The 12843-nt window shown below is 32.9% G+C and overlaps 1 protein-coding gene across 1 annotated transcript in view; it reads right to left on the bottom strand.

Moving 5' to 3' along the window:
• LOC140169762 (uncharacterized) overlaps nt 1-12843 on the bottom strand; it is a 123081-nt gene that overhangs the window by 53369 nt on the left and 56869 nt on the right. The window contains exons 16-20 of the mRNA XM_072193068.1: nt 11299-11389; nt 10528-10651; nt 4742-4817; nt 3620-3710; nt 1885-1990 (exon numbers count right to left, since the gene is read on the bottom strand). Coding sequence (XP_072049169.1) covers nt 1885-1990; nt 3620-3710; nt 4742-4817; nt 10528-10651; nt 11299-11389 — 488 coding nt within the window. The remainder of the gene's footprint in view (nt 1-1884; nt 1991-3619; nt 3711-4741; nt 4818-10527; nt 10652-11298; nt 11390-12843) is intronic.

Raw genomic sequence — 12843 nt, 5'->3', positions numbered from 1 at the left:
AGAGGTCAAAGGATCCCCCTGTCTGAAACCTCTACCTAAATCGAATTTCGTTGATGAGTTTGCATTTAACCAAAACAGAGGATTGACTTTTGTTATAAAAAAAAGTTTGATCCATTTTGTAAAAGAATGAATTTATGAGAAACGGAATCAAACGCTTTTTCGAAATCTATAATCAATAGCATACCTGCGTATAAAATTAAATCATAAAGTAACCTTATATTTTCTCCAATATCCCTTTCTTTCATAAAATCCATTTTGATCATCATTTATTAGGCTTGGTAGAATCAAAAATTGCCGTGATAGTACGGCGAATCCTCTCGTTTTTTCAACAGCTACGCATGGCGATTCTGTTCGAGATCATCACTGAGCGATCTAGCGATCGATTTCTAGCCAATCAGATAGGACTCCTTTTCTTGCGTTCTGTGAAACACCAATCGCCCGTCACTCACCAACGGAGTATTAAGCTGCAGGGGAAAATATTTATAATACAGGGTGGCGCATGATGCAGTCATGTCTACAGTAGAATTCACCACGACCTTTGCAGGACTTAAACCCCATTAAAAGCTATTAAACCAAGATAACACTCATTGAAAATAACTCAACTGATTAAATCAGATCTTCTCTGGTTGTGCACATGTGTCTGTTTTACATGTGCGGTATCGCAATGAGCTGGTATTATAGGTTCAGTTGGGTAACCGATTATAAAGGAAACGCAAGGAAACAATGGTATGTGGACCTTTGTTCACGAAATGAGACAATGGTCTACTTTTTGTTAACCAGCATTCTTGAAAATGAGCAACATAATGATTGTTGACTTAACAATAACACGGTTTGGAAATAATTTCTACATATTTTTTGGTGTTATCTGTCGTTTACATATCCTTAAAAAATTTAGGACATGTTACAAAACTATATTTTCTAGAATTCCATAGAATACTTTAAATGTAGCTTGTACCGTTTTTTTGTGGCATCCTTCAGAACTGAGCGGTCCGTTACCAATATTTTCGGTCAAATCTCCATCCAATTAACACGGGGAGTTGGCTAGCTATGAGCTAGCTATGCCTTGCCCTCATTCATATTTTACGAAAGTGCGACTATTTCTGAACATCTAACCTAGCTGTAATTTTAGGTCATGTTAGAGAAATATATTTGCTAGAAGTTTGGAGAATACTTTAAATATTGGCCGGTTATTTTTCACACAGTGATGTTCACTAGGCAAAATGCATATACTTCAAACATACACTATTTGTAAAGGTCGCGCGTCAATGGTGAGAGCACTGTATAGGAAAACGGACAGTAACTGCAGTATGGCATGACATCGGCAGAAGTTATGAAACTGAGTTCATGCATTCTTCATGGAAAGACAATTATATCTAAGGTCTTATCAAGGTCATTTCAAGGTCAAGGCTGGAATTGGTGGTCTTTTTAGAACGCAGCATATCTAGATTTTTTCTTTCTTTTTCCATTTTCTTGGGGGAAGGTGATAGGAACTTAGTTGGGACAGGCTCTGATCTAAAAACCAGTAGCGTAGCGGGGGCAGGATTTGGGATTTCCCCCTGTGCCGTTGGTGTTAAAATTGGTTTGTTTGTTACTTCCAGACTTGTTTACTCCAGTGATTATTAAAAACGTAAATTGTTGCTTCCTGGTTTCTTTGGTTTTTTTCTCTTCTGATTTAAATGATTTTTGAGCACAGATATTTTATTTTAAAGCAACGTGCGAAAACCGGCCGCCAGCAATGCGCGCAACTGAGAAATAACTAGTAATTTTTTTAACCGCTTTTGAGGCAAAATATTTGTCATATTTTAACAAGTTGTATCTGTAATGTAGGTCTGATAAATTGCTTAGAAAATATTTTTGGCAAACAAGACAAAATGTTGTACTTACAAAACCAGGCTTCGCCGCTTTGTCCAGCCTCAAGTAGTTAGTTGGCACTCTTCCAACATAATCCGTCTTCATCGATTGAACTACCCACCAATTGCGATCTGATTCGCTACATGAATCAATGTAAAGTAATTTTGGTATTAGGGTAATTCTGTGTTAGATCACTCGATTGGATAAACCCCCTCCCTCGTAAAATTGTCTAAAATTTGGTATATGGGGTAATTTAGGTTGCAAAAGTTGAAAAGTTACCTTGTGGATCACGTAACCTTGAAATGAACTTTAGCTCATATTTAAGCGACAAATTACAACTTTTTTGCGATTCGCGTACGCTTGTGCAGTTTAACCTTTAGCTTAATACATATATTATATTTCACAATTTTAGATTAAAATGGCACACCAACCTACATCCCCCAATGTCATAAATAAATACGCCGCTGTGTCCCCCACTCATGAAATTATGCACGTCTTTGTTGATCAAGGGGCTGGGAGGCCCGTGAATCCATTACTCCCGGGTCCGTACTGCTCTCGGCAGCATTGGTTATGAATGAATAAATGCTTATCATTTTGTGATGTGCCCTGAGTAATTTAACTTGATTATCTTTGTTTACAATTAAAATCTATGTCATGAGACATTTGAGGGATTCCCCTCTCAGCAAATTGAATGGATAGCTGGGATTTCCCCTTTTCAGTGTGTTGCACAATTGGAAAGTCCCCTGAGATTGTAAAGGAAAATGATGTAATGGAATTCCCTAAGGAAGTGATGTAATGAGAAAGGTTAATGTTATAATTAAGGCTTGGGAATTTCCAAGATCACATTTGGCTATTAATATTTGGGATTTCCCAGGGCTTGATATATAAGAAAATGTAAACACATTATTATTCACAGTTGATAGTGTTGATCTGGGCTAGCTAGCTAATATGCTTACAGTCCAATTCCTTCAAAGAAAGGAAATTGCAAACCAGAAATATTTTATGTAGTCAAAGTACTACTATTTGCCAGTGTTGTCGGAGAAGATCTAGAATACGTCAAAGAACGTACTTCTTCCAAGAAAGGAATATATATTCTTCTGTCGACTTGCTGAAGTCTGGTATTTTGATTCAACGCAACTGTCAATATAAGTGGGGACAACTGAAATCGCAGTCCTGCTTCCTGAAGATATTGTGTGAAAGGTGGAAATAGCACCATTTTTAGAGAAAGCAGCGCAAGGAATTAAGTTTGGAGAAAACAGTGCAAGGAGTTACGTTTGGAGAAAGCAGCTCAAGGAGATAACGGTTTGGAGGAAGCAACGCCATATTTGTGTGAGGATTTCATACGCAAGGATATTTATAAGTTACGCAAGTGTACACTGGATTTCGCTGATTTTCGCAGGACAAGTGAATAAGGATATATTACGTCAGTCGTCCAGAACATTACAAGAACTCTAGGATCACCAACAAGAAGACAGCTGGTTAAGTACAGATAGAGAGTAAAACTGTCATTGTGTGATTTTATTGTATATGCGATATTGTTATTATATGTACCAATCATACTCTGTTTTCAATTAAAGACTTAGATTTTGTTAGCTTAATCAAACAGTGTATTTGTGTTGTGCATTCGTGTGAGTTCGGGTAAAAGGTGATTTTGGCCTTGAGTCAAGTACGACTCGTAACATATTTTAATATGTACAGCTTTTGTACTCTTGGAAATATATAATTACGATGCATATGAACAAATATTTACAAAATAATTTGTACGTACCTATCTATAACAGTAAATCTATCCCCTTCATCAAATGACAAATCGCCATCTCGTACAGCCACAAATCTGAATACGGCAATGTATATTTTGCCTGAAATTGTAATGGGTTACAAACATTGTAAACACTTAAGGGTGGTCATAACCCTGGAATTATGGAAATTTTCGGGCTTCATAACTGCTAAATTATTAGTCTAAAGAATATAAAAGTATACATTTTAGACTGGAAATGACTTGCTGAATTCATCTGTGAGGTCCAATTTGGGCCAAAATGCTCATTATTGGAGAAAATCCAAAAAAACGGGTTTTTTGACCCAAATTTTTTCGTGCAACGTAACAAAAAAATTGTTTGGCCAAAAAATTTTTTATTAATTTTTAAAAACTAGATAAAAATATCTAGGGACAGTTTTTTTATTTTTTTGAATTTTGACCAACTTTGAGAAATTTGCACCAAAAATGGTCAAAAAATGCAAAATTTTCAAAAAAAACCCATAAAAAAGCCTGATTTTCGCCCAAATTTCAAATATTGTTGGTGAAAAAAATTATATATTCTTTAGACTAATAATTTAGTAGTTATGAGGCCCGAAAGTTTTCATAATTCCAGGGTTCAGACCAACCTTAAAGCCATATTATAACATTTCTGTAAAAATAGATTAGTATTTATTTTCCATAAAATGTTAGCTTTTACTGTCAGATATGTCCTTTAATTTTGAGCCGAACAAGTGAGGTAAAGTATAGAAAATTGGAATTTACTACTAGCGCCCATGCATGTTACTCCCGCGGTTGTAATACGGTACGATCCTCGGGGGGGGGTGTATGTGTATCCCGCACGCAAAATTACAGCACCTAAAGTCTTGATTTTTGCAGAGTATCTTTATTGACTAAAGTACATTACAATCGTGTAAAAAAAAATTTTGAGGGCGTTCTCCTCAGCAAATGTTATAATATGGCTTTAAGTCGCAAATTAGAAAATAATATCCATTTAGAACTATTTCTGTTCGTGTAACTTGCAATATGTAAAAATTGCACAGTAATATGTTTAACATGATCTAATCAAATTTAGCCGAAGTAAAAGATTTGTTGAAACAAAATAAGTGAGCATGATAAGTACAGAATGAAACATACCATCTTCTGATTGACCACCTGTCGCCATTGAATTCGAATCTGATGTGTGAATATCACTTGACTTTGTCTTCATGCCCTTTAACAGAATGTACATTCATTCAGGAAATTGAACATCACAAAAAACATCACCGGGTACGCCCTCTGTTTTATTTGATCACTCACGAAAAATTGATTTCTTATGTATTACTTTGTTTCGTGATGAAAATCGTGATGTTTTATTTCATCACACTCTAAAACAAATGTTTTCTTATGTATTACTTTGTTTTGTGATGATAATCGTGATGTTTTATTTTACCACGCTTTAAAACATATGATTCCTTATGTATTACTTTGTTTACTTACGACCTCTGTTTTATTTGATCACTCACGAAAAATTGATTTCTTATGTATTACTTTGTTTCGTGATGAAATTTGTGATGTTTTATTTCATCACTCTCGAAAAATTGATTTCTTATGTATTTCTTTGATTTGTGATGAAAATCGTGATGTTTTATTTCATCACGCTCTAAAACAAACGTTTTCTTATGTATTAGTTTGTATTGTGATGAAAATCGTGATATTTTATTTCATTATTTACGAAAAATTGATTTCTTTGATGTATTACTTTGTTTCGTGATGAAAATCGTGATGTTTTATTTCATCACGCTCTAAAGCAAATGATTTCTTATGTGTTAGTTTGTATTGTGATGAAAATCGTGATATTTTATTTCATTATTTACGAAAAATTGATTTCTTTGATGTATTACTTTGTTTCGTGATGAAAATCGTGATGTTTTATTTCATCACGCTCTAAAACAAACGTTTTCTTATGTATTAGTTTGTATTGTGATGAAAATCGTGATATTTTATTTCATTATTTACGAAAAATTGATTTCTTTGATGTATTACTTTGTTTCGTGATGAAAATCGTGATGTTTTATTTCATCACGCTCTAAAACAAACGTTTTCTTATGTATTAGTTTGTATTGTGATGAAAATCGTGATATTTTATTTCATTATTTACGAAAAATTGATTTCTTTGATGTATTACTTTGTTTCGTGATGAAAATCGTGATGTTTTATTTCATCACGCTCTAAAACAAACGTTTTCTTATGTATTAGTTTGTATTGTGATGAAAATCGTGATATTTTATTTCATTATTTACGAAAAATTGATTTCTTTGATGTATTACTTTGTTTCGTGATGAAAATCGTGATGTTTTATTTCATCACGCTCTAAAACAAACGTTTTCTTATGTATTACTTTGTTTTGTGATGAAAATCGTGATGTTTTATTTTACCACGCTTTAAAACATATGATTCCTTATGTATTACTTTGTTTACTTACGACCTCTGTTTTATTTGATCACTCACGAAAAATTGATTTCTTATGTATTACTTTGTTTCGTGATGAAATTTGTGATGTTTTGTTTCATCACTCTCGAAAAATTGATTTCTTATGTATTTCTTTGATTTGTGATGAAAATCGTGATGTTTTATTTCATCACGCTCTAAAGCAAATGATTTCTTATGTGTTAGTTTGTATTGTGATGAAAATCGTGATATTTTATTTCATCACGCTCTAAAGCAAATGATTTCTTATGTATTACTTTGTTTCGTGATGAAAATCGTGATGTTTTATTTCATCACGCTCTAAAGCAAATGATTTCTTATGTGTTAGTTTGTATTGTGATGAAAATCGTGATATTTTATTTCATTATTTACGAAAATTGATTTCTTTGATGTATTACTTTGTTTCGTGATGAAAATCGTGATGTTTTATTTCATCACGCTCTAAAACAAACGTTTTCTTATGTATTACTTTGTATTGTGATGAAAATCGTGATATTTTATTTCATTATTTACGAAAAATTTATTTCTTTGATGTATTACTTTGTTTCGTGATGAAAATCGTGATGTTTTATTTCATCACGCTCTAAAACAAACGTTTTCTTATGTATTAGTTTGTATTGTGATGAAAATCGTGATATTTTATTTCATTATTTACGAAAAATTTATTTCTTTGATGTATTACTTTGTTTCGTGATGAAAATCGTGATGTTTTATTTCATCACGCTCTAAAACAAACGTTTTCTTATGTATTAGTTTGTATTGTGATGAAAATCGTGATATTTTATTTCATTATTTACGGAAAATTGATTTCTTTGATGTATTACTTTGTTTCGTGATGAAAATCGTGATGTTTTATTTCATCACGCTCTAAAACAAACGTTTTCTTATGTATTACTTTGTTTTGTGATGAAAATCGTGATATTTTATTTCATTATTTACGAAAAATTGATTTCTTTGATGTATTACTTTGTTTCGTGATGAAAATTGTGATGTTTTAATTCATCACGCTCTAAAACAAATGATTCCTTTTGTATTACATTGCTTCGTGAATATAATTGTGATGTTTTATTTCATCACGCTCTAAAGCAAATGATTTCTTATATATTACTTTGTTTCGTGATGAAAATCGTGATGTTTTATTTCATCACGCTCTAAAGCAAATGATTTATTATGTATTACTTTGTTTTGTGATGAAAATCGTGATATTTTATTTCATCACTTACGAAAAATTGATTTCTTATGTATTACTTTGCTTCGTGATGAAAATCGTGATGTTTTATTTCATCACGCTCTAAAGCAAATGATTTCTTATGTATTACTTTGTTTCGTGATGAAAATCGTGATATTTTATTTCATCACGCTCTAAAGCAAATGATTTCTTATGTATTACTTTGTTTCGTGATGAAAATCGTGATGTTTTATTTCATCACGCTCTAAAGCAAATGATTTCTTATGTATTACTTTGTTTTGTAATGAAAATCGTGATATTTTATTTGATCACTTACGAAAAATTGATTTCTTATGTATTACTTTGTGTCGTGATGAAAATCGTGATATTTTATTTCATCACGCTCTAAAGCAAATGATTTCTTATGTATTACTTTGTTTTGTGATGAAAATCGTGATATTTTATTTGATCACTTACGAAAAATTGATTTCTTATGTATTATTTTGTTTTGTGATGAAAATCGTGATGTTTTATTTCATCACGCTTTAAAACATATGATACCTTATGTATTACTTTGTTTACTTACGCCCTCTGTTTTATTTGATCACTCACGAAAAATTGATTTCTTATGTATTACTTTACTTTACTTTGTTTTGTGATGAAAATCGTGATATTTTATTTCATCACACTCTAAAACAAATGTTTTCTTATGTATTACTTTGTTTTGTGATGAAAATCGTGATGTTTTATTTCATCACGCTTTAAAACATGATTCCTTATGTATTATTTTGTTTACTTACGACCTCTGTTTTATTTGATCACTCACAAAAAATTGATTTCTTATGTATTACTTTGTTTCGTGATGAAATTCGTGATGTTTTATTTCATCACACTCTAAAACAAATGATTTCTTATGTATTACTTTGTTTCGTGATGAAAATCGTGATGTTTTATTTCATCACTTACGAAAAATTGATTTCTTATGTATTACTTTGTTTCGTGATGAAAATCGTGATGTTTTATTTCATCACGCTCTAAAGCAAATGATTTCTTATGTATTACTTCGTTTCGTGATGAAAATCGTGATGTTTTATTTCATCACTCTCGAAAAATTGATTTCTTATGTATTTCTTTGTTTTCTGATGAAAATCGTGATGTTTTATTTCATCGCGCTCTAAAACAAACGTTTTCTTATGTATTAGTTTGTATTGTGATGAAAATCGTGATGTTTTATTTCATCACGCTCTAAAACAAATGATTTTTTTTATGTATTACTTTGTTTCGTGTTGAAAATCGTGATGTTTTATGTATTACTGTGAAATGGTGATGTTTTATTTCATCATGCTCTAAACTAAACGATTTCTTATGTATTACTTTGTTCCGCGATGAAAATCGTGATGTTTTATTTCATCACGCTCTAAAACAAATGATTCCTTTTGTATTACATTGCTTCGTGAATATAATTGTGATGTTTTATTTCATCACTCTCGAAAAATTGATTTCTTATGTATTACTTTGTTTCGTGATGAAAATCGTGATGTTTTATTTCATCACTTACGAAAAAATTATTTCTTATGTATTACTTTGTTTTGTGATGAAAATCGTGAGAGTTTTATTCATCACTTAAACACCTGCCGTCCATTCATAAAGTTTACCTTGGAACGGGAATCCAATGGACAACTTCCCATGCTTGAAGTTTTATTTCATCACGCTCTAAAGGAAATGATTTCTTATGTATTACTTTGTTTTGTGATGAAAATCGTGATGTTTTATTTCATCACTCTCGAAAAATTGATTTCTTATGTATTACTTTGTTTCGTGATGAAAATCGTGATGTTTTATTTCATCACTTACGAAAAAATTATTTCTTATGTATTACTTTGTTTTGTGATGAAAATCGTGAGAGTTTTATTCATCACTTAAACACCTGCCGTCCATTCATAAAGTTTACCTTGGAACGGGAATCCAATGGACAACTTCCCATGCTTGAAGTCATGTCCAACGCGAAGAGAACGGCTCATTATCTTTTCAGATATATCGCAAGCCTACCCACACCAATCAATACCAGAGGTGTGCCTCCCACCACCCCTTGCAGCACAATTTGGGTGTTTTACGTACCCTCGTTGACGGAGTTTCCTCAATTGTTACTAAGGAGGAGGACCGTTGACCATGAACTCAACAGCATTCACGGATCTTTAGCTGGATATGGATACGACACATGAACATTGGATACAGCTACCAACAAAACCAATGCCAAACGGTATGTGATCAGTTCATGTGATCAGAACAACAAATCAAGGGTTGGGTTACCATTCCATAGACTGGTGTTTTGGAAAGTCTTAGGCAGGTATTGAGATCCCATGCCATTGTAACCCATGATAAGCCCCAGAATACTATACGTTCCTTACTTGTATTTGCCAAAGACAAACCTGATAAACTGGACAGATCGTGACCTCAAATGTTTAGACTGTTCTTCATCATTATGTAGGGGAAACTGCCTGACCATTAAGAACACGTATTAGCGAACACGAACGCCCCACTTCCTCAGTAGGTGAGCCCATCACTAAGGAGCACCATAGCATCGACTGGGATGATATGCGAATTCGTACCGTGAAGAGGACTGGTTCAGGAGAGGGGTCAGAGAAGCGATCCAAATAAAGAGAACTGGCAGCGACCTCAACAGCAATCGGGGCACCGTGATCTTCCAGTTGTTTACAACAAGATTTTGTCACTTTACCAAAATTAATCAATATATGATAGTCAAGTGTCAAGTCACGTGGGATAATCTCTTCAATGGCTAAAGAGGACCTGTAGACATGGTAGATGCAGGTCGCAAGCTACCACAGCTCTGCAAATAGTAAGTTTTGTGACTGTTGTTTTAAATCTGCTACTGTACTATAGAACAATCTAGTCAAAAAGGTTATGATTTAAACACGGTCAATTGAGGAGAAGTGCGAATGTCCCACAAAATGTTATTTGTGAACGAGATCCTAGAATAAGCGGGTTTTGGTCTGAAGAACGGAATAAAACCTCGCCCCATATATTTGCTATCAAAAAGAAAGCATCTCTTAGATAGCAACCCTCATGAAAGACATAAATGTCTGGTAAACTCGCTTAATCATCATCGCCATCCTCCTTATAAGCATCATTATTATCTTGTTTTGGGGTTTTTTTTGTGTGTTTTTTTTATTTATTTATTTATTTATTTATTTATTTATGTATTTATTTATTTATTTATTTATTTATTTATTGTATTCTAAGCAAACAAGTAAAAATGTATACTTACAACTCTAGGCTTCGCCCCTTCGACAATTTCCTCCGTTTTTTCCAGCGTTAAGCACTTACTTGGCACCTTTCCAACATAATTCGTAGTCAGTGATTCGACTTCCCACCAATTGCAATCCGATGTGCTACATTAATCAATGGAAATAAATTTTTGGTATTAATGAAAACCCGTGAGCTCCGAGAAATTGTTTTATTTCTCTACTTCCCTTTTTAAAACATACTGGCTAAAAGTAGACGCGTTTACTTGATTTGGCAATCTGTGTTTATATTTATTATGATCTATAAAGCGCCATACTTTTTACTTTTCTTACTTCATTTTGCCTGGTTTTTACCACGTCTTATAAGTTATTTCATATTTTGTTACCTAACGGTTCACGGGTACATAAATATTTCCCGGCACTCTGGCCATATTCAAGGTCAAGGGTTAGCACAGTGGTCAAATTTCCAAGTTGCTCAAATTTGGTTTAAAAGCACACCATCTGTATTAAATACTCAAAAACCTTCAAATCATCACCACACACATTGTCGATCACATGGACAGAAAGATGAGACTCAAAAACCGTCGACCTCACAGGGTTGTCAACTTCTCACCCGGCGTTCGTACCACATAAAATCTAAACCCAAAACCTCATCCCTCTTACCCAAAATCATGCGCATATTGCGGGTGCCGCGACATCCGAAACTGGTTTTATTATCGTTTCAATCTATGCTGCTTTTGGTGTCTTTTGGTAACTGCCTTTAAAAATATGAAAATGCACCAAAATGTACTTACCTATCTAAAACAATAAATCGATCCCCTTTATCGAATGACAAATCACCATCTCCTGCAGCCACATATGCGGATAGAGCAATGTATACCTTGTCTGAAATTGTACAGGGTTACACACATCTTTAAGGCGATTTAATACCCTGATGTTCATCAGTACCCATCTTCTTTTTTTTGTTGCAAATTTATAAAGTATATAAATATGTTCATCATCTCATGTCCTGAACTTATAAAATATCTCTACATACAAAGTGGTTTTAAACCATTTTAGAAAATCATTTTAGCCCCATATATTTTTTTGTTTACTGTATCCTGGTAACTGAGATGTGTGTTTCACAACAAACCATAATTTATTCTATTGAACATGTCCAAGTAGAATACATGATTAGAATACATTAAATCCTTTGTTATACTATCTATAGAAATGTACTCACTGATTATAACAATGAATAAATTAAATACGCCTAATCTCTTCCACATAGACAATTTAACACTACACCATGTATGTATCTTCTATAATATGTTGTTAGGAAAAGAGATTAAAAAAGGCTATAAGGTCATCAAAGGTCAGGTTATAGGTCAATTGGTTCAGGTCAAATTTTGAATATGCATCAATTTTGAATACATGTGATAGTCTGTGATATCATACATGTCATAATGAGGCATCAATTTTGATATTTTGTCTGTTACTGGATATATAATGGAAATGTGTAATGTGGATATACTAAAATACCTTGGGATATAAATGGTGAGTACAATTTAGATTGCCTAGTTGAATTGGATTGGGCAAGTAAATATAAAATAGTTACCAAAATCACAAAAATGAAGCTTACGGAAAATTACCTAATATGGTGGTATAGGTGACAAAAATACAATCTTTTTCAACATTGCTGTAGTGTGGTTGTGGTAACCTGTTACCTATGGCTTAATTAAGTTTCAGTGACATAGTGTTGCAAGTTCAAAATACAAAATATAGCTCGACATTGAAAATAGAAGCATTTTAACCGGTTCGTTTTTTGATAGTTGTGGAGCACCAAGTTCATGAAGTCATAAAAGAAATCAGGGACCACTTATTCCCATTTTACATATCAACATTATTTCCCTAATGTGTTAGCAACACATATCCAAAATTTTAACGAAATCCGTTGATAGTAAGCTTTCCAAAATTAAGTGAATTTAAATCATCAGTGATGTACCTCCTTTTGGCTTCTATCTTCAAAAGCATGTAAGCTACCGATGCCACCAATAAAACGAGAAGATTTGCCCCTTCATTTTGCATACCACTTTGTTCATTTTTTTTTTTTGTAATTTCTTCACAAAATGCAAAAAAATGCAAAAAAAAATTAATGGGTGTAGTACCCCCTTAAAATGAATGTGTTATTATTTTTGTAATTCTATCGATAAACACTTAAATCGCGGATTGCTAAGTAATATTATTTTATTGATTACTACTATATTCTTATGATATTATGGTACAGTAATATGCTTGGCATGATGATCTGATCCACTTAGACCAAAGTAAAGAACAATCGAATTGGAAATTGAAACAAA

The sequence above is a fragment of the Amphiura filiformis genome, chromosome 14, assembly GCF_039555335.1.
Source record: "Amphiura filiformis chromosome 14, Afil_fr2py, whole genome shotgun sequence".
Classification (NCBI taxonomy): domain Eukaryota; kingdom Metazoa; phylum Echinodermata; class Ophiuroidea; order Amphilepidida; family Amphiuridae; genus Amphiura; species Amphiura filiformis.
The sequence above is the reverse complement of the archived record's forward strand: the minus strand, read 5'-3'. Positions and strand labels throughout refer to the sequence as shown.